Consider the following 27058-nt stretch of genomic DNA (forward strand, 5'->3'; position numbering starts at 1 on the left):
GGTCCAGAGAACTCGGGCGGCGGCGGCGGCGGCCAATGGCGTCCCGGAATAGGATCTGCAACTCAGTGCCACAACCGTACGCACTTCCATTTCCAAAATCATCTGTGCAAATAAATGTTTTTAGAGCGCAGCTCTTTGGCGCCCGTTCCTGCGTTTCGCGTCGCAGGCGTTCCTTGTAGCCAACTCCGCAGCTGGGGCAGCGCGCGCTTCCGCCACCATTCGCCGCTACGTGACCCCTCCCCCCCCTCTCTCTCGTGTTCTCCGGTTGCTGCGCGCTCCTCCCGCCACCGGTCGTCGCTGGTTCCCCCTCTTCCTGTGTGGCGACGACGGTGCTCTCCGGTTGCCGCAGTGCCGGCTCGGCGTCAGCGGATCACGGTGCATGCATCCCAAGCCGAAACGCAGAGCCACGTTGAATTGACTCGCTAGCGGCATTAGCAGCATCAGTCAGTCACTGCTATCTCTTTGCCGCGCAACGTTCCTATGAGCCCACGCGCCGCCTCCCGCGACTTCCCGATTCACAAAGCTTCCTACATGATAGTCAAGAACTGTTAGTGGAGCGTTGAAGGAATTTGTGTGAAAAATAAAAAGTTGTCTGTGATTGTACACACATTTCTTGTTCGAATTCTCTGCCTTAATGTATCGAAACGCTGAAACACCTAAAGTTCTGCACTAATTTTTCGCATTAGGAAGTAACGTAATCGTCAGCAATTTTTTCCTCCTCCTTGTGTCCAACTATGTATATCACGATTCTTTGGCCAGCGTCAAGACAATCACAGATAAAGAGTCAACTAGCTGCGGCTCGGCTAGCTGGGCTTTCTTCAAATGTCCTTAGGCGACTGCGATTACAAATCTGCTGTCGATATAGGACTTTTGCTTCAATTTTGCGTAATGCATAATATGCTGTGGAGATTCGACTGTCCTTTGAACTAGTTTCACGGGAAAGCCATTGGCCGCAGCCGCAGTTGCAGCTGGGGCTTCGACCATTGCTCGATATCGCGCTTGATAAGCTTCCCGGTTAATGTACATTACGAACCGAAGTCTTCTGTATATTCTAGCACCTTCCTCTATAAACTCTTTCTTTCCACCTTCTTTCAGTCTCTTTTGCTCCCTTCTCTTGTGTTGCGGCCAGGTAGCCTTCCAGAAGTGGGACAGCCTTTGATTTTGCACCAAACTAGGAACTTCGTTCGTATGGAGGGTCCTCATAAGCACACAACCGTGTGAAGTGCGGCTGCCGTACAGAGGAGTTCAAGCGGTCATGTTATTAGCATGAATTCTAATGGAAGTATGTATACGGCCGAGCTACCGTCTCCACTCCCCATCTCGACTCTGGCTGGTGCGCGGCGTACGAAGGGTTATGAGAGTTATGGCTTGTAATGAGAAGGGTCATCAGTGGGAGTCCCAAGCGTAGAGTAAGCTTTTAGTGAACTAGTTAGCTTGTGCTCTGTAATACACTGAATTGTTTGTCACAATTCGAATCTTTTGTGTTAACTAGGTGGCTCACAAATTTAACACGAATGATGGTGCTACTTCGTCTGACTAGGATCGTTTACAAACTGGATAATATGTAGCAGAACGGATATGTATGCTGTATTACGGAACAGTTGAATGTTTTTTACACCGGGACCCATTTTCTTGGGTGTGTTTTCCGAGTACGCAGCCGTGCCCGGAGCTCCGCTCAACACAACGAAAGGTCACGCACTCCGATTTGGATCATTTCATGGCTCATTGTCAGCCGAGGTCTTAGTACTATTTGAACCAAGCGGAGTATCGGCTCGCACGTGGGACGGAGCAGTTTCGCCCACAACCCGAACGCTCGCTGACGCCGCGCGCTTCGAGCTGTCACTCCAGGGTCGCGGTAGTAAAATCTCAAGTGTGCGCGTTCACATTTTATGTGGTGCGAGTGGCCGTCTTGCCGCGCCGTATGGCTGGCCGTCTCGCGGCTTTGATAGGCGCGTTCGAATTGGATGATGGGGCAGCTCTCGTCGCGCGTCACCTCCTACACCTACCGACTAGCAAAGGAGGTCTCGGGCTGCCTTGCATCAACACATGGATGGAGCCCTCATGGCTAAGTTAGCTACGACACTGCTAGATAGTGACTGGTAACCGGGGCGATCGCTCTTACTCTTCTGGATGAGCACAGCTAGTCGAGCCTTCACCGCGGATCGCACCGGGTTTCAGGCAGACCGCGAACGCCGACCTACCTGAGGTGGACATATACGCGGATCCACCGACTGTGTTAGTGAGATGGTCGCCAGCTTGCGACTAAGCCCGGGAGATCAGCGGCGCACCTCGAATAATAGATGGAGGCCTTGGGCAGTCAGCCGCCTGCCCCCCGAGGTCAGAGACTGAGTGGCGGCGGCGTTGGGGATTTCTGCCCACGCGTTAGCGCCTAGCTTTATGGGGCGTCGTGCCTAACGACAGCTGTCCCACCTGCGGCGCGACGGAAACAATCTATCATGTATAGTGTTTGACTGCTCAGTAGCGTGAGTCTTGTGGCGCATCATGAAACGTATGTTTTCTGTACACAACGGGCCAAGTGTTCGTCTCCCGCGTGGAGTGTTTCCGCGCCAGTTTGTGTGTCGTGTCATGTTTATTTTGTGGTATCGCCGCTGACTTGGCGGAAGCACGCAGGTGACCAGCACGAGAAATGTATCCAGTGCTGCGAAATCTCAGTCTCCTGCTCTGGAATTACCTGTCTGAGCGTCTGGAAACGGATGGGGAGGCGCGGTTCCTGCAGCGCTGGCATACACGTTTATTTGTTGTTCGTCCGAAAGGTCTCGCCGGGCCAGCATGGAGTGAAGTGGTGAAGGGTGGTTGATCATGGCCCTGATGGGGCTCATTAATTTGATTTATAGGGAGGAAAAGGCACGGTAACTGTCTCACTTGTTTTCTGTGGACACCTCAACCGCGTCGTGAGGGAAGAGAGGAAGGTGGGAGTGAAAGTGGAAAGAGAGAAAGAAGGCCGTAGTGGAGGGCTATGGAGTAATTTCGACCACCTGGGGATCTTTAACGTGCGCTGACATCGCACAGCACACGGACGCCTCTTCGTTTCGCCTCCATCGAAACGCAGCTGTCGGTGGCGCTGCGCGGGATTCTCACGAAAATGCTTTGCAACAATTATCGCAACTTATGAAGCCGAAACACTGTACTTCTCAATTGTGTCATAGCGTCGTGGCCGTATATCCAGGAGTTCCGACAACCCGGACTCCTCCCTCTAGCCGTCGCTCGTGAGCGCGCAAAAAGGACAACGTTCTGGCAGATAAAATGGATCGGATGGGCAGAAAACATCATATTTTAGGTGTGAAGTAAGCGAGCGAAGTTACTACATTGTCAAAAGTAAGCACGATCTTCAATCTCCTTGCGATTCACGGTGAGCACAATCGGCTAACTAGCCGGAATCGTGCCAATGACAATTAACTTCTTTAGAGGCTAGGTTCCATGTCGAAGAGTCTTTGTTGGCTTTGACTTTGTGCAGTGGTTCCTTCACTAGAGTAGTCTTTTGATGCGTGATTTCACCCCATTTATTTTGCATATGTATTCATTGTTCGTACTTGTTTTTTTTTTGTATGTGTTCAGTCAATACCAATGCTCTCCAGGGTCAGTGTTTTTGTACTTTGTTTTATACTGCGCCTCTCCTGCTTGGACCACGTTTGGTCCGCAGTATGTGATAAATAAAAATAATTAAATGAGAGTGTACTGCACTAGTCTAAAATGGAAAAACGGTCAGGAGATAAAAGTGAGCCCAGAAACCTGGTCAGACTGATGTTAACTCCCCAATATAGCATAAAATATACACCATGCAAGCCCGCGTTGCCGCCACGCAGTAGTGTTTGTGAGAGGTTGGATTCAACAAACCTGAGTATTTTAAAACAGGGAAACAACCCAAGTTGCGTCTCTGTGATTAGTGCTCGCGAAGTGGTGGCATAATAAAACGCGGTGAATTTGTTTTTTGTGTGGTGCCTTTGCTCCCGCTTTTGTCGCAGTGACAAAGCTTCTTTAGTTTGAGTTTGTTTGGCGCACTTAGAGCAAGCTTTCGGTAACTGAAAATCCGTAACGGCTATATCTAACCGGTGCTCATCTACGTTGGAGAAATATGAAAGATGTAGAAAACAATAAAGCTTAGGTATAATACAAAACAGAGACCTGTGGAAGCGAAAAGTGAACATAGGGAAAGGAAGCAGGCAGAAATGGCGAGGGAATCAACGCATGTTACCACTGACATTTTATTTGAAATTAAGGACAAGGTATGAGCATAAGTTGGAAATCTAATGTGAAAGTAGATAAACAACGGTCAATGAGCACGATAGAGTCGATTCCAAAGGAAGACGAGTGTAGCAAGTGGTTGCAGATGTTAGACGGGAGGATTAGGCTACAAACGTTTGCTGGGGCAATTCTGCCGCTTCTAACCTAGAATAAATTTATTTAGACGTCTGTTGGAGATATATTTTTCGCACAGGGTGTAGTCAGGCTGATACTGACGATGGCCAGTCGCGCCTTTATAACGATGACCACCATTAGCATTACAGTCTTTTTTCTGCGTATGAAGCCTGTGTTGTGTTCTGCTCTCTCTCCCGTTTAAGTTTCGAAAAAGCAAGAGCAGTTGGTGTTCTCTCCGCAAATGCTCTCCTTCGCTCCTGGAAGAAAATTCAAAGGCTCTGCTCCATTCTTCTTCTTCTTCTTATTCTTCCTCGTTATAATGGCACATACCCACAGTGCTCCATTACGACGGTGTTGAGGTTTCTTCTGATCTTCGTCTTTATGGCTTTGTAAAGCGGTGTACTGCAGATATTACAACTACCTTGTTACTGTGTGCAAGGTCTCAATGTAAATGTACAAACAGATCTCAAAGAGCTTCTGAGCTTCTGCTGCTGGGCATAGTGCGTGTGAGGCCACCTTTATTGCTTTTGCTACTTATATATAGCTGCACACATTATGTAGTCTATGCAGTAGAAACACAAACATTTCCGCCACGTGCGTTCACGTCCTTTGATCCCCGTAGTTTACTTTCGTCACCATATTTTGTTTTCACTCGAGCACATTAGTAGATGAGGTCCTGTATCAACTTGCCAATCATTCGGTTCTGCGGGCGAAGAACCCTCTTACCGTTATCTAAATTCAGAAGTCGCATTACGGCTTGCGACTGCGTTGATCTTCTGCAGTAGTGGCGTTGACTAGCACGCGGACGCGCATACGGGAGTAAGAAGAGATGAAAGGAGTCACGCAGATAGCAATATCGCTATTAGCTGGCACCTTTTCCTATAGTGCCCAAAGCGCTTGCCGAATTCACCGGAGATCAATGATGATCACTATTCGCATCTCATTTGCGACACTCACGTTTCTGATAGGCCGAAAAACTTCTGCAGGTGGCACTGGGGCTCGGACGCATCTCAGAATTTTGCACTGAAATGGATCAAGAAGAACACAAGGACAATGTTTCTTATGACATTTACAGGAAGCCAGGTGAGCTGTCTATCAAAATGTTACTGCAGCGGCAAGAAAGATGCTGAGTGGAATAAGCGGCAGCCGTTTAGAAGGCGAATTCTGGTTGCATTCTGAACGTAACTTTTCTGTTCAGCTTTTGAGATCTTGAATAGCGATCATGCCTCATTGTCAACGCCAATATTCACTATTTACTGTGCGAACGATGAAGACCGAAAAATGACTGGAAGCTATTGAACCAAGGTTGAATAGAGTTGGATGAGTTTTAGTTCGGTTTTACATGGTGTTTGCGCATTTTGACGTTTTGATTTTTGATTCCACTAGTCGCAACCTTTTTGGAGATATATAACAATACATTGCAGATAAAGATCAAATTTAATCACAAATAACGAATTAACGATAAATAATTAGCACTTGCACTTAATGTAGTTTGTTCATATCGAAAAACCTACACACCGATATGTGATTCGATTATATAGCTTTAATTTTTTATAACTGCAGCAACAAATTCTAATTATTTAGGACGCCCAAATAATAAAATAGTTCAATATTACTGTGGTTATATAGCAACTTAGCACCATGCACAAACATGTTTTGAATATTTTCAGGCAGGTCAACTTCTAGTTTGACCTTGTATGTCGTACCTAATGGCGTTGCGACAGTCAGCCTGTTTCTGACTTGTACGCGAAGTATACCTAACAGTAAAACTGTCTCACTTTGAAGAACCTTGATATCCACCGCAAGCTTAGGCGTGTAACGTGCATTTTGTTGCCCACGTAATGCGCCTAATGTTGATATTTTCCAGATATCCGCTTTTTGTTCCACATATACATTGCAAAAATGCTTATATTTTAGGTCATATATAGGGTTCTTTTTCTTATGAGAGTGGCCTCTAGGTTTCTACGCCTGCTCTAGCAAAAACACTCAAACTCAGACGTTCGAAGCAGTGCAGTCTTGATTAATCGAGGTGATCCATGAGAACGTCCAGCATTAGATTTGATCTACCGAACTGTGAGCATCCTCGCATCATTTGGAAGAAAAACAGCAAGGTATTCTTGTTCGCCCACCCTGCTCAAGCTCTACTTTTTTAGGGATGTTTCACACTGTGCTAACGCATAAATATTTGCAAAGAGAACAAAAATCGCGTTTGGCTATTCACTGTATCAACCATTCTCCGGAAAATAATCGTTTTACGAGTTCCTTTGAAAATACCGGGGCGTACATAAGCATGTACTGACAGTTGAATAGTAGAATTCCTCTGGTACTTACTGCATTTCTAGGGGTTAGTAAACAAGCATTTAAGCAAGTGCTGTGTCTATTGAAACATCAATGTAAATAGACGTTTTACTTTTTGAATGTGTGTTTATATCAGAAAACACACATTTATCAGAAAACAAGTACGCAGTTTACTGTTTTCTACAATTTTATGGAGACGTGCGCAGCCACTCAGCTAGAGTAGCACACACCTACGTGACTGAATACCTTGTTCAGTAAACTGTTGCGTGAAAAAGCTATTAGGTATTTTGAAATAAAAGTAACACTTCTCAGCCTCTGATACAAGTCTTCAAGCTCAGTTGCTAGAAGGTACAATAGAAAATAACATAAATGAGAGCCGAAAGACTATGGGTTCTAATTAACAGCACAAAGGCATTAAACTGCTCTAGAACGCATGTTATAGTGTAAGCAGGAAACCGGATTTCGCCGGTAAGGCTGACTGCCTTCCTTTTCAGGTCACGTGAACCTGAGGAAATGCAGCTTTTCGTGGAGCAATCCGAAGGAGCAGACAAAGGAGGAGCAGCTCAGAGCCGTGAGCCTGGACGTCCGCCCCGGATCCCTGGTGGGCGTTGTGGGATTCGTGGGTAGCGGGAAGTCTTCGCTCCTATCGGCCATTCTCGGAGAGATGCCCTGCACCGTTGGACGCGTCGTATGCACAGTGAGCAACTGAGTGCAGTAGTGTTCGATGCAATAAATACTGGTCGATCGCGAAATCATAAATCAAAATCAAAGGTGCAAAAAGCAAGGTTTGAATGACTGCGCGTTCCGTTTTCTTTAGCGGCTCTTTCATTATGAAGTGATGTCTCGTAATCTGTCTAGTGATAATAATACAGAGTGTGTTCGTTTCTCTCAGTTTAAGCATTTAGAATATACCTCGGGCTTTCCAGTTACTAGTAAGCAACACTTAAAACAAGGGTAGTGTGCCTTAGCAATGTATATCGACAGGAAGGCTGTTCTGATTCTATTGGCCTAGTCAGCAATACCTGTTAATTCTTCGAAATATATTATTTGCGAAAATGACTAGATAGTTTTTAATTATTCGCTTCAAGAAAAGAATAGCAATACAGAAATTGTAGATCGTATTGAAAGCAGCTATGTCTAATGTTTTCACCCAGCTAGCATATACTTAAAGAAGCTTTTATGCCAGCCGGGAACTTAGCTGCGCCAAAAAAGAGCTTTCAACTAAACGCTGTACCACTTCAAAAACCTGAGACCTGCATCAAAAAAAAAAATCCGTTTTTTTTTCCTGGATGGCGCTCCGCGATAGTGGTTTGAGTGAGCACTGGGCCCGAAATGTGAGTGATCAGTTGGTGAAGTGAGAGTTTTCTTTCAAGGCCAATAAAGGAAGCACCGTATCCTACCATGCTGCAAACATCGCAGCTAGCTGTTTTGAGGCTGTCTAAATCTTCTGTTTTGGCACATTGTTGCTGAGGCAAATAGCTACAAACTGCCCATCGAAAATATGTTACAAGCTGGGCTAGAGCCACCTGTCATTTGATTTCATTGCGCAAGAATGCTCCTTCTGTTTTTTAAAGTTTGGTTGCGCTTAGGTGTGGCATCTGGCATAATATGGCAAAGCAGTGGGTGGGTGTAAAAAACTGAAACAGCCCGCGGCAGGAAGGCGACATGGAAGGCATAAATACAAGTGGCAAAACACAACGAGCAGCTTTGCCAATTGTTCAGCTAGTAAAATATTCTTCAAACACTATTTGAGCTTCCCAATATGTCCACAATTTTAAAACATTTCGAGACAAACACCAAATTTTCGACTCTTACAGCTGCGAGACGTTAAAACTTGTTTCTTGAAGACGCTCGCACGCTGTGTGGGAACTCCTGGGTACCGAGTATTTCCGTAAAGATGGTAGGTGTTTCCGATGGTAAAGGGATTCACCTTTGTTGACCTACGAGCCTGTAACCAGTTGCTACTTGCACAGAGCAGGCAGTTATACTACGGCTAAATAAAGAACATCGTTACCATCATAAGTGAAGTGGTAATCATTTCTGTGGTCTCGTGCTATCGTGGTTGCCACGACACAAAAAGGTGGGGCTGCCTGCGCGTAAAGTGTAAGAACATGGATTAAAACTGACAAAGTGCAATGCGTTCAGAGTTGAACGTAGTACCCAAAAGTCTTTCTAGGTCTGTAACTGAAAGCATTAGGCCAAAGCACAAAGCTGTCATCCAATGAGAGCATGACAGTTTTTTCTTTCACTCAGCAGCTTTTCCTCTTCATTTTGTACTCAGGGTCGCATCGCGTACGTGCCCCAATTGGCACACGTCCACAACATGACAGTGCGTGACAACATTTTGTTCGGGAAGCCGATGGACGATGATTTCTACGACGAGGTCATCGCATGCTGCAAGTTAACCGATGACTTGAACCGACTTCCGGGCGGGGACTTGACAGAAGTTGGAGAGAAGGTACGTTAAAGACGAAATCCTTATATTTAGCAAACTACCTACTGAAGGTGCGCATTGAAAGCTAGAAAGGTTCTGATAAAGGTCAAATTTTCTAGCCGAGAGTAATATCCTAAATTGCAATGTATTTATTGTAGTGGAAGATCTAATGATTAGTTCTGACTGATTAGACGTTATTTTAAGTATTGGCTGGAAGAGTAAAGAGTCATTCATTTATTCACCGTTCCGTTCGAAATGATAAGTCACAGTTGACAGTTCCAACTTCTCCAAGATATGTGTTAATACGTCGCAAAGACCGTTGGGTCCTAAATGCCTGATCACTTACGAGTTAACAGTCACCCGCGAAAGACATGCTCCTGATTTTCGGCTCACATTATAACGACAACAATTGTGTTAGGTTTTCTGAAGAACACGGGCTTCAATCTTTGTCACAGAAAATTTCAGGAACACTCACGCCTTGCAGTTAAGACTGTGACGCGACAGTATTAATGAAAAAGCAGCTCTTTTCATGTAATGTGGTCACGCGATGTCAGACAACCCGACAATGAAATCAGTTCCCACATTTCGCCTGTCAATTACAACCAGCAAAAAAAAAAAAAAAAAAATGCTCGTGATTCTTAGCTCACATTGCGGACAACGTCGGCGTTTCTCTAGCATATACGAAATTTATTGCCAATGTGTTATGGGTAAGTTGACAGGGGTATTTGGAGATGGTTGCTCCGTCTAAGAGTGACTAGGCCTCTGGGCTAGCTCCGCATGCTTTAACTGATCAGCCGTCCAAGCAACCAGTAACGAGGTTTCTCAGCAGGTGTGGAAAGAGGGGGTGGAGAGAAGAGAACACTGCCATTGAATATGGCTTTGGATAGTGAAACATGCCCGTGTGGTGCTTGTTACGTAGAAAGTGGGATTAATTTTGTGCGCGGTATACCCGGATATGGGAAATGAGTGAATTTTGAATTTGCCATGATACTATGCTTTAGTTCTAGGTAAAATATTGCAATGGAGGAGCGTATGTGGTCTGACGTAGGCTGTAGGTCCGCGTGATGATAACATTTGATGGGTTCGTATGTTGTTCTTTCCAGATGTTTAGAGAGGGTAGGTTCGGCACTCGAAAAAAAAAAATTCTCGGTGGTACGAGGGACCAAGTTTATTACAGAAATATCCTTGAGCTTGGAACCCAATATGAATAGAAGGGAAGGCAGGAGATCAGGCGATCCATCTAGAATGCCGGTTATAGCTACACAGCGCGAAGGTGTTCCGCGGAGCATTAAAAAGATTACTGTTTTCGAATTATGCAGTTTCAAACTTCAGTAATTGCTCACTGAAAGCATACATCCAGCTGCTATGTAAATGTGATCTATTTTTGTAGTTTCGTCCCTTCCGCCTACGACAGTGTCTAAACGGCCGCGGTTCTAGATATTTCTTTCAAGGGAGACAACTGGCCAGAAAAGGAGATAAAACTAAACAAAACATGTCATGCTACCCGACGTTATTTAGCCTGAGCAGATGCAATATAAACTGTTTCAACAGCGTTTACTAAGTCAATAGTTCGTGAAGTAGTTCTCGATACAATAATTTGCTGGACGCGTGTTGTATAAGCGGAATTGTCTTCTGATCTTCTAATGGTTTTGTGTACTAGTCCGTGGCGTTTGTCGGACGGCTTGCTTCTATTATGGTTAGTTATAACCTACAAAACACTAGTCGTTTGTTTCGACTTCCGCAGGGCGGAAACCTGAGCGGTGGTCAGAAGCAGCGCATTAGCATCGCCAGAGCCGTGTATAGTCGCAGTGACGTCTACCTGCTGGACGACCCCCTAAGTGCCGTCGACCCAGTGGTGGGCAACAGCATTTTCCAGGCGGTCATCGCAAACACCGGCATGCTCGGAAACAAGGTAAACTTGCGAATCGTTTAAAAACAAGACGTGAGAATTGTGAGTGGAATATTTTTCTAATCTTTTTAATTGGTAATGTTCAGACAAGGCTGGACTCGATAAATCCCCTCTTTAACAAAGGCATACGAATGTCCCTGCGTGGCCTACGGGTAACATGTATGCATTAGAGTGCAAGCGTCCAGCCTGGTTGATTCTTAATCACCGTCCCAAATAAAAGCGCAGGTCCGGTATGGAATCTCCTGGCAATCATAACGTCGGGTAATCATAAGTCCAATCAATGTGCGGCTATGATAGTCACCAGCTACCCAAAACCAAACCACCTAAAGATGTTTAGCACATTGCGAAATCAAAAATTTGCGGAATTAAAAGGCAATGTTAAAAGCGCTATCGCGGCTACCATTAGGATGAAACTTGAGCGCACTCGTAATTGTTATTTCCTGGAATTCCGCAGAATGTACTTACGTCGAGAAAAACATGCCTGCATAGGCGCTTTTCCCCGATGTAAGAGCGGTCTCTGTTGCCGGGATTTGGCCTGCAACTTTGCAAAAAACCGCTGAACAGCAAAGACGTTGCTACCGCTCGCAGAAATTCCATTTGTATACACTTGATGCACTCCTTTCTTTTCAGACACGCATAATGGTATGCAACCAAGGCAGCTACTTGCGACACATGGAGAAGTTGGTGCTCGTGCACGACCATGGCATCCGCGTCTACTCCTGCATGGATGATCTTCTAGCCGACCCGGACTCGCCGGAGACACTTAGAGAGGCAGCTCGAGCAGAGGCACTGCACTCTTCCGAAGAAGACGGGTGAGCTCGCCTTCTTTTCAAAGCCAATTATTTGCCTTCCCGGAATTTGCGTGCAAGATGGAACATAGTTTATTTACTGCAACCTCCCATCTACATGGCTCTATAATAAGGGTTTAGAACTTGGAGGATATAACACTGGTGCTGCACTCTGCTGCCAATATTCTGGAAACGGTTCCAGTGGTAAATTTCAGTGCCAAGTTTTAGGTCATAAAACCTTGATAGAATTATTTAAATAAATAAAACTGACTAATGTGTGAGTAAAAAACAATATTCGAAACGATAAGCCAGACCATAGTTTTTAGTTCACAAATTTTATAATCCACCAAATTACAAAATTTGACGTGGATAGCAGCATATTTATTAAGAGATGCCTTAAATATTATACATTCAAGCATTCCTTTATTCTATTTAGCACTACATGTTTATTCAAAGATGCGGTCGCAGCTTGCCGCCGATCCTTTTGAGTTTTTTTCATTGTCTTTATGGGTGAATAACTTTCACAATATGAAAAGTAGGCGCTCACAGGTTTTATTGAGAAAATATTGATCCCCTCCATATTTTCACAGTGCACATATTCTAGCTGTTCATTGCTTGTCGCATTATACTACGTAAGTATAATATTTCAATTTTTAAATCCAGAAAATATAATAACATATGAAACGAAGGTAATCAATGAAAGCTAATAGCTATGAGCTTGCCCAGGCAAGCCTGGAAGAATACAAATTATGATACCATGAAAATCCATTACACCTCTTTTTATCTATCAACGCACTTAAACTCACTGTGATCTACTTTTGAAGCTCCTCATTCAGCTAATATAATAAGTGTTTATAGCCAGCAACGCTGTATTCTTACCTGAGAAATGTTTTTTATTTGCTGGTAATCATTGTCCACCATCAGTTCGACTACGACAATTTCACTGCATACAGCGAAAAAAATTACAAATCGAGATTTATCGAAGTGTTCAAATTGGGCGGCTTTATAAAACGGTAGACCAAAATCACATTCTACGGCTTTATTATGATCCCTATGAAAATCCAGGGACACCGCTTCATGTGTGATTGAGAAACCTCAGCAGCTGCTTCAGACTGCGAGACCAGCTACATCTTTTCGTTCCGTCAGCCTCTCCGAACAAGCGTCTTCTTTTTACAGTCTGAAACTATTAACCAGGCCACAATGTTCACAATGGTGGTACACTATTTGTCCCGCTCATGTAGTGGAACGCGGCGCCTGAATAGTAGGTTTTGGGACCTGTCAGTGGCTACTAAGTATTCAAGCACTCTAAATATTGCCTCACAAGCAACTATAAATATGCAGTAAGAAATAGCTGTTCCTCATCTGCGTACATGTGATCTCTGATTGTTCAATTATCAATTCACTAATACTTGCCCATATATCTCACACATCCTGATCAACAAAGTCCCATTCTACCACGTTATCTTGCTACCGGTGGTAGGCGGTGACGAGACAGATATAAAGCCCCACTTTACCCAAGCAGCACGAACGTGCCAACATGACATAATTGTATAATACGTTACTGTTCATGTAAGAGCCCTATCCTACACAGGCCGTTTTCTTTGGCTTCTCTCCTACAGATACGATAACACAGCTGCCCAAACTCTTTGGGAAGCGACTGACGATCAAACCACTACCAAATAATATGCACCTTTCCCACGACGAAGGAAGGAAGAAAGCTAGGGAAATAGCTCTATACGAAAAATACGCAATGAGCTAAGGAGCTGTCTGTCTTGACGCGGCAGAATACACATCAAGCGGAGCGTTCGCACTGGCGGTGGTGGACGTCCACGAGCGGCTGCGGACATCAGGGTCGGCAGTGACAAAATCTTCAGAAACAGCGGAAAATGCAGCTGTGGCACTGCCATAGCTAGCACCGACGCGGATACAATTTTCTCCGATTCTAAATGTGCCTTCCGTAGCTTTTCGGGGGGGGGGGGGGGGGGGGGCAGAATCTCAACTACGGCACAACAGATACTGAAACATACCAGGCAACCATACAAAGAAATTGAGGTGATATGGCGGCCGGATCACTCGGGGAATCCGGGAAATGAGGCGGCCCACAACATGCCTCGAGGTTTCGTCAACTGAGCCGGTAAGTCGTTAGTATCTATGGGTTACTCCAAGGAGGGGCCAGCATCTTTTCACGATATCACAAGTCACTACAGATTGGAATGGCACAAATTTCTATCACCTGTCAAAACGTTGTATAAGGCACAAGAGACCGCTTAGAAGAGACTTCAGACGAGATACTTTCTTAACCCCTATCTATTAGCAAAAATGTACCCGGATGACTTTAACCCCGCATGCAGGTTCTGTGGCGAAGCAGCCATGTATGATAACATACTATGCAATGTAAAAAAAAAACCTCCACCGGAGGATCTAGCACTAATTCCTTCTCTTGAGCGATTGGAGGCCATTCTGGTCAGCTCGCACCCGGGCATTAAAGCCTCGGCAACCGAGTGGGCCGCAAATGTCTCCGTCAGCAATTGACTAGAGGCCATCTGGAGCGGACCGTCTGCATCTGCGTTTTGAAGAAATAAATGTTTTCCATTGCAATCATGCAAGAGCCATCTCGTGGAAGAATCACTGCTCGGTCATGTAACTTGTTATCTACCATGTATCAAAGCTATGCCGTGAATGTTCGCTGATAACGCCGACCATGTCAGATCTTCCGTAGAATGAAGCCCTTTAACAATGTTGCGTCAACAGAGCAGAGCCTGCAGAATAAACTACCGCGTCATGCACTAACGTTTGCATCATGCGCCATCTGCACTCAAGGTCTCAATTTGTCCCCTAGTCCACCTCTCCGAACAAGCGTTTTCTTGTTACGGCGTGCAACTCCTAACTAGGTAACAATGTTCAGAATGTTGGAATGTTTTATGTCCCGCTAAGATGGTGGGAGTAGTGAAATTTATTTATTACATTTAAAGAGAGGTTGCTTCAGAAGACGACCCTAGTGGGCAGCTACCCTTACAATAATAGGTGGAGCACCTTGTCCCGCTGCCGCATTGGTTGAGGCTGCCACTCGAGCTCACTGGACCAATGCTTTTTGGGCTGGTAGGTCAAGGCAGCCGAGTAGGGCAACCTCCCAGTTAAACGCGGCACCAGATGAAAATGTTTAGAGACCTGTCAATAGCTACCAATTAATCGAATGTTTAGTGCAACTTTGCCACTGTAGATAGGCAGTAAACATAACATACAAGGCGCATAAAGACAGGCAGTTTAGCATGTGAAAAAGCGGCTACCAGAAACGCGTAGTGGTTTACCGCAGCGCCCAGTGAAGTTGATTGTCTTCTTTGTTTATGTGGCTTTGACATCTGCTCTGGAGACAGGGTTGAACGAGATGAAGAAGATGGCTACTGAGTATGAAATAGCACTGAACAAGGATAAAGGGGGGGGGGGGGGAAGGCTGTGTTCATAACCGAGCCAAAGTTTTTGACAAGTCCACTTGTCAAAACCTTGGCTCGGCTTGTGAACTGAAGTTCCCCGTCTACCCTTGCGCAGTGCTCTTACACACCGCTCTAGAGACGTCATACAAGTAGTCGACGAAGACATGAGTGTCACTGCTTCATCAACCTGGTGGTTAAATTTAGTTACAAAGTTTACCGTTCTAAAGCGACTCAACTTATGCAGAAGGCACCAGTGGAGTGCTCCAGAATTTTTTACCATCTATAGTTTTTTTTACGCGCAATAACATTGCATAGTGCATCAGCGCCTTGGTTTCTGCCTTCCCCGAAAGGAAGTTTCACACACAGTACTAGCTTTTTTCTGCTGGCGAGTATTAGAGATACTGCACTAAGTGTGCCTAGTCATGCTCCTTCCTCTTAGACGAAGTGAGTATTACAAGCTCTGGTGAACAATTCTTCATGGTGGGCATGACAGTGCCTGCGGCGGCAGCTGTGCGTCCCACTTATTTTCAGTGAATGGTCGCAAGTCAAAACCAACCAAAAAGCCCAAATTTCAACTTTGCTCAAATACAAATGCCATAATCACACCAACATTTCTGCATGAATCGGTGTGATTACTCCGTGAATCTGTACTGCGCAAGAGGATTTATATTCAGCGCTTTTTAAGCGTACATTTTTACCATTGTTCTCTCCAGAGGTACAACAAAACACACGCATAGAAACTTGAGGAGCAGTTACTGGGTAATAATGGGTGCTCACTTATTCCACTAGGGAGCAAACCAAGGAAGGCCAAGAGAACGAATCAGCGGGACGTGTCATTCAGAAAGAGCAGCAAGGTACGGACAAGGTAAGTTTCTTTCACACACGATGGCGTGCTTGCGGTTTCAGCAGCCCACCAGATGAGATACCTAACATGAATGCTCCGCAGCAAGGACCCTAACAAATTGTTTACCATTAAAAATATGATCATTAACACTTAATCTCCGCCTTGAAAGAAATTACCCGAGAGCATTAACGGATGCCGCTTGTCGACACTCGTTGTCGACCCTCTCTCGTGTATATTTTGTTATTTTCTAAATCGCTATTATTTTAATGTTTGCCTGTATTATCACAAAGACATTTAGCATACAGCCACACGTTATCTTAATATTTGAAAGAAAATTCAATATATACACGAAGCTCCGCTTTAGTCAAGCTAAATGAGAGTGCTCGCTTTGCCTATTAGGGGTAGCATGTCTGAATAGCGCACCACAGCTCCTGGAAGACGGTTCTGATCACGTCCTCCCATCTTAGAGGCTAAGCCCATCTTTGCAGCGATTGTGGACTCCGCTATGTGATGTCTCACATACACCGAACACCCCTTCGACCAGACACTTCAAAGCCATGTCACCTCAAAAACTATCCCGTTCCTTAGCCACGCCCATGGTTATATAGTACACAGCGGCTACAACTCTGGCGGCAAATTTCTAGAGAACGAGGCCTGCAACTCTATATGCCTTTAACAGTATACCTGTCTGCGCTAAATCATGAAGATGCGTATAGGGGATCATTATTTCTGCCTTCTGAGCAGGCCGAAGTAAAAGTTGTTAATAAATCAATTAATTAGCTCCAGCGCGGATGGTCCTAAGGACGTCAAAGCCATGCCAGCAGATTGTTAAGTTAGAGATGCTTGCAAAACCATTCGCACCTGCATACAACTGTGTTCTGATTGACGGCTGTTTTGTTTACGCATAAAAATTTGCACAAGTGGCAGCATTATATACAGGTTGAAGAAACAAAGGCAAATAATTACTGACAAGCAGCTGTCATAATCGCTGTGTCAGAAGTTGTAGAATGATGAACCTCTTCAACGCATTCAAGACATCTGTATGCCTTAAATAATGTCGTTATGAAGCAGTTTGGCCTTGAGAAAAAGGAATAGATATAATTAGCACTGATAGCCATGTATGTATGTATAACATTATTAGGGAGCCGGCAAACGACGGGTTAAAGCGTCGTGACGCTGGCCAAGCGTCGACCCGGGGTTATGCCCTACTCTGCACTACCTCATTTGGCCCGTTTGTGGTGGGTTGTGAGGCTTGTGCTTTTCGAGCGCACCCCGGGCCTGCTGGACGGCCCATAGTTGAATGTCCTTTTCTTTACTTTGCACAGCACTTTGAAGTTCCCCCGGGTATGTCTTGGATGCAACTTCGGTCTGGAACCTGGCACAGTCCTACATGATGTGCCATTGGTCCGCCAGACCCACATGACATGCACTACACATATCACTGGTGTAGATGTCTGGGTTTAGGACGTGTAGCACTTCCGGGACGAGGAGTGACCCGGCTTACATTTGCCTTATGATAACCCCCTCCTCCCGACTAAGTGCCGGGTGAGGCGGCGGCATTGTCCATCGAGCTATGCGGTAACATTTAGTCACTTCCTCGTAACTGGTCATTAGGTCATTTGCTTGGTGGTTCGAAAAGACCAAGATGCTGTTACAGCCATCGAGCAAAAACCTTGACGGCACGGGCCTAGTGTGCTCGCCCACCAAATCCGAGCTGTTCGTCCTCACACCATTACGACCGGGACGGAAACGCGCTCCCCCTCGGGAGTGCGATCAAATAGATCGTGACTGCATCGGGGCAGCCCATCCCCGAATTGGCCAAGATCAGGGTCCTGGGCCTGCTACTAAAAACGACGAGACCATCAACAAGAAGTCGAACGCACAAACAAACCCTTGCACACATGCTTCAGTTTCTTCAGTATCAGAAACGCCTCCAGCTCAAGAAATCATGTTATATTAGAATTCTGTGAGTTCCAGTGATACAAAAGCCATTCTTAAAAGTCATCGAAAATTTGTTTCAAATCAAAAGAGCACAAATTGAGAGGTAGCTTCACTCACACGCGTCATACATTATCTATTGTATTGCCGCAGGCTCAATATTAAAAATTATTTTGAGCTTTCCAGTATCGATCAAGCAACAATGTAGGAACATCATTAGAAAGGCAGCGCACACGCCAACGCACTAGAGTTAACTTCAGGGTCGTCGTCGCTCGACACAGCGCTGAAACACTCTTCTCATCTTGCGAAGTCTCGGTTAAACCCAGGAAAATACTACCCCCCCCCCCCCCCCCCCCCCCGCTTCTTCAAGGGGCAAGCGTCGTCTGGTTCTTGCTAAACCTAGAAGCGGGAACAGGAACAAGAGCACCTAAGACGAGCGATGTGGGAAATTTAGGGGAGCGGTGCAGTGCTGGCTTCAGAAACTGGCATGAACTTGTAGGTCCTAAAACAGGGCTGATGCAAGATGTGGTAGGGGCCCACTTAACCAGGTATGTCTTTCTCGAAAACGCCCTTATTGCGGACAGGGAACCATAGAAAAACGAGGGTGCTAGACGGGTAACGAACATCTCGATGGTCATGGTCGCAATGGCATTTAGGGCCGTCTGAGAAGCCCTGAGATGATCCCGAGCATTGTTTCGGGCTGCGTCGGCGCGTGCTATAGCGTCGGAAGCATAACTGCTGGCACAGCCTTCAGCACGCAGTAAATTTTAGAAAGGCCAGAGATAGGCGCGACCGAAAAGAGCCAGAAGGGTGAGTAGCCGGCGGTATCTTAACGGGATAAATGTTACGCAAATATGAAGAAAGGTAATGGACGTCCCAGTCACGATGGTGGTAGAAAATGTAGATGCACAGCATGTCTGTAAGCGTCAGGTTAAAGCGCTTAGTAAGGGCATTTGTCTGCAGATGGTAGGACGTCGTGAGGTCGTGCCGAGTAGAGCATGAGCAGAGCAATTTGCTAACAACTTTAGAAAAGAAGCACGGCCATCGATCTGTAAGCAGCTGACGGGGAGCCACATGAAGCAGAATGACGTCGTAAAGAAAAAATCAACGACGGCAGAGCTGGTCGGTATAAATCGAGTGATAGTGTACCTGGTTATATAATTAGAAACCAATCTGTTACACGAAGCCAATGTTAGAAAAGGCTCAAGAAGATCAATGCTGATGCGGGGAAACGAGTCAGTGGGAACATCGATCTGTTGAACGTGGCTACTAGGTTGAAACTGCCGCTTCTGTGCGCTGTTGCAGGTCACAAGCTGCACGTAGCGGTGAACATAGCGATAAATGCCAGGCCAGAAAAGCCGCCGGTGAGAGCCATCATGCATGCGTGGCACTCTCAGGTGCCCTATTGTAGGCGCGTTATGAGGTTGGGCCAGACCAGTAGAGCGGCGATGAATAGGGACGAGTTACAAAAGGTCGGTGTCATCTGGGCAAATGTGTCGGAACAGTGTGTCGTCACGCAACCCGAAAATACTGGCGCAAAAGTTGGAGTCGTCGTCATGCAGCTGGTGGAAAATGGTTGCAGGAAAGTATCAATACTCTTTGGCGCCAATGTGATGAAAATACTTGATGAACGAAACGCAGTCACCAGCAGTATGGTCAAGCAATTCATGAATGCCATGGCGGGACAGTCAGCGTCTTCGTGGAATCAGCCTGACTTGTAGACAACTGTTTATGTGCATTCTTGAAAAACGTATATAAAAAGGAGTGAATCCTTCTATATTCGAAAACACAAATCTTTCCTCTCAGTATGACACGTTGAAAAAAAAAAAACTACAAACTTATGGCTTCGAAAACGTTCTGCATTATTCTGCATTGTGTATTGGTAGCAATCATGTTTTTGTGAAATGGATTCTTACGTAACCAATCCTCTCACTTGATATCATATATTGATGCTTGTACACACTTTCGTTCCTGCCCCATCGTGCCAGTCTACTTTGATATTCATCACTTACGCATCATCACGTGTATGCAAAAATATGCGCTCTTCTCAAGCATTTTGTGAGCTTTACGGGCCATGTCCGGTACTCTGTACTTTGTCTTAACACATTATTTTTCTATGCACTAAAACAAGCACATCTTTGTGCCACACCAAAGTGGACATAAATAAATCTGTCCGGCAGGAACACAGAGTGTGAAAAGAGGTTATAACTTACAAGGATTTAATTCAGGCTCACTGTGCATTTAAGGTCTCGCTTTTTGAGTCTACTGTGCGCGGTGTTCACAGTCGGCATTCAACATTCTCTGCGCCCTGGTGAGGCTTTCCGGCTGGCCGGCCATGGTGGCTCTGGGCGCGTTCATCTTCAGTGCGGCGGCGCTGACGCTGCAGCAGCTGTGGATCAAGCTCTGGACAGACGTGTCTTCGGATGGAGAAACAGCTGTGGACGCACATCGAGGCTACTGGGTCAAAGTGCTGGTCGGATTCTGCGTGTTCGATGGTGCGTACGATCTCTGCTTAAACCCTTACTGCTCATTGGAGGGTCAAATTCTAAAGTTAAATCTCAGCTACTTTGGTCATCTGATGAGAAGAGAGGAGTCGCTGGAGAAAGATTTGATGTTGGGAAAGGTTGAGGGTCGCCGGAGAAGGGGTAGGCAGCGAACGCGATGGTTAGATGGCATCCTCGAGGCGCTGCAGATGAAGTTATGTGATGTTAGGATGATAGTGAGAGACCGGAAAGCGTGGCGTGATATGGTTCATAGGGTCACGAAGAGTCGGACACGACTGAACGACTGAACTGAACTGAACCATCTCTGCTAATGACCGAACAGGAGCATCAGGGCAGCTTAGCTGACATTGATAATGCTTAGATGACGAATAGCTGTCCTTCACTACTGCTGCCTCTGGGTCCATTGATGAGGTGCGCAAGGAAATAAAACGATCAAACTGTCTCCGAGGAGGCAAACGGCCATGCGTTTTCATAAGCGATCACGAAATCAATAAAAACTTTTAACTGAAGATGGCGCACACAAAAAGACAGAAGGAAGGGACAGAACAGAATGACATGAACGCCCTTATCATGTTTATTCCTTGTGTTCTGTTTTATGTGGGTTGTGGTAAAGCACGCAGAACTAGTACAATTTCATGCCCAAGTAGATATTTTAAGGTGGGTTGATGAACCAAGTACACACAAAGCTCTTATTTTCTAACTGCTCTGATATGGATGAGTTCTCCGCGCTTGTGCTATGTACCGGCTAATGCAAAAGATCGTACAGAAAAACGCCAGTGACTACACTGAATACCAGGCCATACGCCAGCGCAGTAGTGAAGCACAAGTGCGCGCTCGGACGCGCCTGCGCTCACCAGCGTGACTGTTTGCTTAGCTCTATTCGGAAGCGACAAAAGAATAGAGAATGCACACACAAGCTCTGCAGAAATGCGTAGTTCTCGGTCACAAACTGTGACTGTGACTATCCTGTTTACATCTGTGTCATCTTTCTCTTTATTTGCGCTATGTTGTCAAGATTTTGCGACCAACTAGCCCAAACAAAACATCTTTTGCTTCAAAATGTGCTGAGACCTGTTTAAATAACTTGCAAGAAGCAACCCTGCGTGAAGCTCTCAGCAGTTTCAAATTTAGGCCGTAGCCCATAGACTTCATTTGGCCTAAGCGCCATCGCCGTACCAACAAATCGGAAGAACGTGTCGTACGTGATGTGCAAAATACATTCTTGATTTCGTGTCAAAGTTATGATAGCACCTTTCTGCAGTTATCAGTCTGCATGGTGTCGTCCTATATCATTTTCCATTTACCATCCTATATTTAGCACATTCGAGGCTAGTTTGAAGGTTGTATTACAACTCCCGGCATATGTACTACATTCAATTGTGCATCGCTCATTGTACTGTAGGTGCCTATCTAGACCTTTGTCGCCCAAAACCAAACCAAGTTATAAAGCGAAACTTGATCGTCCTGGTTTTGTAACACCACTACGTGAAACGAGCCAACGGCACATTGCTGTCGATGCTCTTGTGACAATATGTGTGCCTCTATAATCGCCACTTCCGCGGAAGCAACAATTTCTTTTTCCATCTTTCTGTCACAGTGATGTGCCGCATTGTGGGAGGTCTCCTATTGGCCGTGAGCAGTCGGCGGCTCTCAAAGAGGCTGCACAGCGAGATGTTGGGCCACGTACTGGGCAGTCCGATGTCACTCTTCGATGTGTCGCCCCGGGGCCGCATCCTGAACCGCTTTTCTGCTGACATGGACTTCGTGGACTCGCGCACCTTCCTAAGTGGCAAGCAGAGCGTGCAGAGCGTGCTCTTCACCACAGCCAAGATCGCCATCATCGCCACCCAGTCGCCGCGAGTGCTGGCAGTTGGGGGCGTCGCCGGAATTTTAGTCTTCTTCGGCTTGGTGAATACACGAGCATACTTGTTTTACCCCCGCGCCTAAGCAGCTCCTTCCATCTGAAATGCAATTTAAGAACGCCTTTTTGAGATTTATAAGATAATCATCGTGTCATCATCCTTTCATAATATTTTGCACTCATTGCTTGCATGAGTTATAGAGCTCAGTTTACTCATTTGCATGCTCTCTTCGTATACTGTATAATTATCAGTGTCTTCAAAAGTACTTTATATATATGTATATATATATATATATATATATATATATATATATATATATATATATATATATATATATATATATATATATATATATATATATATATATATATATATATATATGTACAGCTCAAAAACGGCTTCAGCTATATCTCGAGCTGGAGCACATTGCTCTCACTGTGACTTGACTTTGCTATAGTACTGCCCATTTTATTGACAGCAATATTATTGTTTACAAAATGATGAATCTACTTTTTGTCGCTTTAGCTTCATCAAGAAATAAAAATGAGTCAGTTGTTTCCAATGTTGAAAAAATAAATGCAGTCAGTGGGTTGAGAACAAACGTCAGAAGAGGCGCGTATCGGCCTATTACTGGGACTTTCTTAATAATTGTACAAATGACATGAGAAACATATTAGTGTTATGAAAAGTAATGAACAAAAATCACGCGCCCAAACGGGTATGAGGCAGAAGAAAGGCGCTTCATCAGGACCACATATTCCAGCTTGTTTTTCACAGGAGCTCCAAGGAATGCACCATCACCCTCCGGCTTGAAAGGATATTTTGCTCGTGTGGCTAGAATTCCAGTTTCTCGAAGCTTTGGTTGCTGGTTCAGAGATCATACTCGTCGATTTTTTTCGGCGAGTGCCCTGTTAGTGCTCATTGAGATTCCTCCATGTGCGTTCTTCACGGAGTATGCGCATTTCAACAATTCACCATTTATAAAGCTGAGAAATCCTTCATACGCCCGTAAGGGGCTACAATGGAAAACCAACTGCACCCGAATAGCCACGCCTATCATCCTACGACCACGGGCTAGACGCAGGACGACAGCGTGCTTCTGTCGCGCATTCAAGCTTACTTGCATGGGGAGATGGCACAACGATCAAGGATGTTGTCAGCCGCAGTGTATTCACCGCGCAGCATGTATCTGATACGGCGGTCAACGCTCCGCAGCACACACGTTGAAGTTGAAGTCGAAGTTGAAAGTTTATTTTCGAATAAAAAAAAACAACGTGCAAGAATATACAGCAGAGGTGTCCCATGGTACAAGACCGAACGTTAGTCCTATCCACTTACTCGAGCGTTCAAAATAAGCGTGGGTGCGGCGCTACATGCTGTATATGTCATTATCTATTCTGATTTGTGCAAACAGCTTGAAGTGTAACCGTACGGCGACGTAGTCAGCTTGGAGTTTTGGGCTTGTACAAACAACGCAGATGTTAATAATACAACACCTGTAAATGCAACGAACACAATCGAAAACTATTTGAGATCAATATATTTTGACGAAACAGAAGTAAAATATATTCCCTTCACTGTCTACGGCTTCAGCATAGAGATTGCAACTAAAATGTGCTGAGTTGCGTAGCAAGGCACAATAACTACGCGGTCTCAATACCTATACAGCTGGAATCGGTGCATCAATCATATTTCTTTGTTCGGAACTGCAGTACGCCAACTTTATTCCTTTGCAGGGCTTAATTGGATAAGATATATTTCTGACGGTTGGAGTAAGAATATGTTGTATTTTACTTTTCAAACACATTGTGGCATTAATCTTCCTTCCTGGAAATCATGAATTTTGTACACGCTCAAGCCACGCATAAACACGGCTCCGGATGGCCACGCACGTGCTTTTGGCATTGCAAATAACTCGGTCACTAATCAGTGCAGAGTGCCGAAAGAGTGCGGGGAACCCAAAGTGAAGCTGCATGTCATCGACCATTTGGCGTGCATTTGCTGTTAGCTCATGAGAGGAAACCGAGAAATGAGGCTGCACACTAACACGCTCGCGAATTAGCCGGCGAGCGGTGGAGCAGCGAAGGTGGTAAGCCACTTATACCATACACGAAATCACTCCACATTACACAGCAATAAGAACACTACCACCGCCGCATAACATATGACCACACATAAATGTCATATACAGGGAGCTATAGACGAAGACCCTCCTCAAACTGAATTAATATCAAAATTCATAAATAAGGTTATGAATCAATTTTGCCTCAGTACTGGCGAGAAAGGCAACTGCAACCATTGATCTGGACACGCAAAGTCCATAAGCCTCCATAAAACGTTTACTTGATTCTGCTAATGAAGCTTTTGATAACCTGAGGTTCAACGATTACCCGGACATTCAGTATGCGGCACTCTAACTTGCTTCAATCCTCGACACGTGTTGTGAATAAAATTTTATCAGCCTCAATCACCTATTAGCTAGGCAAAATTATGCTCCGCAAGTGCGCAAGCATGTGGCGTCGTGTTTCCTTTAAGTGTGAGTTCTCCTGTACATGAATCAAGGCTGTCAGTTCCCCCTCCATGTTTCTTCCATGCAGCGGCTGGCAGTGGGCGCCTCGTACCGGGCGCGCTTCTTCGAAAGCATAGTGCTGTCTCGGCTACTGGCACACGTGACCGAGACGCTGGAGTGCCTGAGCAGCCTGCGGGCGTACGGTGTTGTGCGACGGGCCTGCGACCGCTTCTGTCGCCTGGCCGACGCCAATACTCGCGGTTACTCGGCCTTCTGCGACACCTACAAGTTCACGCGTGTCACCTCGGCCACTTGTGGCTTCGCGGTGGTGATCGCTGCGTTACTGCTCAACGTCGTCTACGTCGACAAGTGGGACCCTAGTCGCATTGGGCTCGCAATGAGCTCTGCCTCTGCGGTGAGCTTCGCAATAATTTTTTCCACCATGAGCTTCCTCTCTTAAGGTTCAAAGTGGTCTCCCGAAACAAATTATATGACAAGAGGATACGAAAAAACGAATCCGAGTGGCCGTGAAAGCACTCTTAATTTAAGAGTGACAGCACTCGATCAGACCATAGTAGTATACGCAAATGTGTCCGCAGATGTCGCTACTTTAAGTGCAAACCTTGTACAGCAGTGTAAATAACGACCCCATATAGTACCTTACATCATATCGATATGGTCCTAAAAACGCAATACACGTTCAAAGGGTCATATAAAAATTTTGATTATAGATACTAAGAAAACATCCCGCAGCGGTGGTTCAGTGATTAGAGCGCTTAACTGCTGTGTCCGATGATGCAGGGTCGGATCACGGCCGCAGCATTTGCTTTTCAGTGGAGGCGAAAATCGAGGCGCTCCTATGCTGTACAGTGTACACTGTACAGAACCTCCCTTAGTGAAAATTTCTGGATTCCTCCACTATAGAATCTCTTAGGCTGAGTCATTTTGGGACGTGAAACCCCCTACGCCAAACCAAATAGTTCTATACAGAACAACCCAGCGAACTATAAAGAACGCAAAAAAGAGGTTGAGTACAATTTAGATACATTTATTTGTCTTAATGACTACCTTAAGTTTATAATGCGTGTTTATTGCCCTGATGTCCTCGTGGAACACCGGATAAATAAAAAGAGCCGTGGTTTAGCTTGTGGCTAAGCTGGCACTTAGGCATAGTAAAGACAGAGCTTTGGCACATAGCAGTTTACTCTACAACTTCAGCATTATTTATGTCACAGGGGGCGCTTCTATCGCACGGTAGTTTTAAGCCTTCCGCTACAGCACCTCTTTCTTTCCGCTTTTACTCTCACCTTAGCGATGACGCGATAGCGTAAGATATCAGCCACCATATAAAGCCCCGCTTTAACCGAGCCGTATGAACGTGCCTGAGTGACTTAGGGATAACGTGAATGCAAGGGCTTTGGTAGGCGGATACTGATATTACCCTCCAATGTGAAAGAAGAGGCCCCAGTTGGTGGCTCCTACCAAACGTAATGTCAGGAAACCCTACGTCCAGTTAGTGTCCGGCCTTGTCAGCTGCTTCTCCTTCTTCCTTGATATTTGGCACATACCCACGAAGGGGGATTGGCCAGGGTTCAGTGTAGACTGCCAAATGTCCTACACAAACTGAATTAGTGCATTAAAGTAATTGACAACTAAACAAAAAATATAAGATTTAAGATCGCAAAAGGTATTGAATGAAAAAATATGAAGCAATAATTTGGAGTTTTGTAAATTTGGAATGCAATTAGCAAGGGAATTTGTCCGTAGATGTGATGTAGTTATGTAAGTACTGACAAATTTGAGGCAACGCAAATCCTTTCGCACTCGCACCAAAGGAGAGTAGAAGCGGGACCGACAACGTAAATCCCAAGCGTTCAATTGGAGTTTCTAAATGCACCCTCCTCTGATGTGAAAACCTTCGGCAAGCTAGAAGGAAGTGATCAATATTTTAAATTTCACCGCAAGCCTCACAAATGTTTGTGGGGCTGATCCCGCATCTACATAAATTCTTTTATTCTTTTATTATTATTATTATTAGTCTTCCTCTTTCTTCGCTATTCGGACAGGCACGGGCAGGCAGGGCGAAATGGCAAGATTGTGGCCATTGTAGCTTAACTGAAATGACAGGGTGTTACGTTAAAGTGACAGAAACGAATCAGCCGAA

The 27058-nt window shown here is 45.3% G+C and overlaps 1 protein-coding gene across 2 annotated transcripts in view; it reads left to right on the forward strand.

Moving 5' to 3' along the window:
• LOC146178906 (multidrug resistance protein mrp-7-like) overlaps positions 1-27058 on the forward strand; it is an 87548-nt gene that overhangs the window by 44756 nt on the left and 15734 nt on the right. For both annotated transcript variants that reach the window (XM_084578649.1, XM_084578650.1), the window contains 9 exons: positions 5364-5460; positions 7170-7372; positions 8957-9133; positions 10854-11021; positions 11649-11830; positions 16027-16102; positions 20304-20514; positions 22121-22431; positions 24983-25309. In XM_084578649.1, the coding sequence (XP_084434775.1) occupies positions 5364-5460; positions 7170-7372; positions 8957-9133; positions 10854-11021; positions 11649-11830; positions 16027-16102; positions 20304-20514; positions 22121-22431; positions 24983-25309 (1752 nt within the window). The remainder of the gene's footprint in view (positions 1-5363; positions 5461-7169; positions 7373-8956; positions 9134-10853; positions 11022-11648; positions 11831-16026; positions 16103-20303; positions 20515-22120; positions 22432-24982; positions 25310-27058) is intronic.

This window comes from Amblyomma maculatum, chromosome 9 (genome assembly GCF_055883805.1).
Source record: "Amblyomma maculatum isolate TAMU_Amacu chromosome 9, ASM5588380v1, whole genome shotgun sequence".
In the NCBI taxonomy this organism is placed as follows: domain Eukaryota; kingdom Metazoa; phylum Arthropoda; class Arachnida; order Ixodida; family Ixodidae; genus Amblyomma; species Amblyomma maculatum.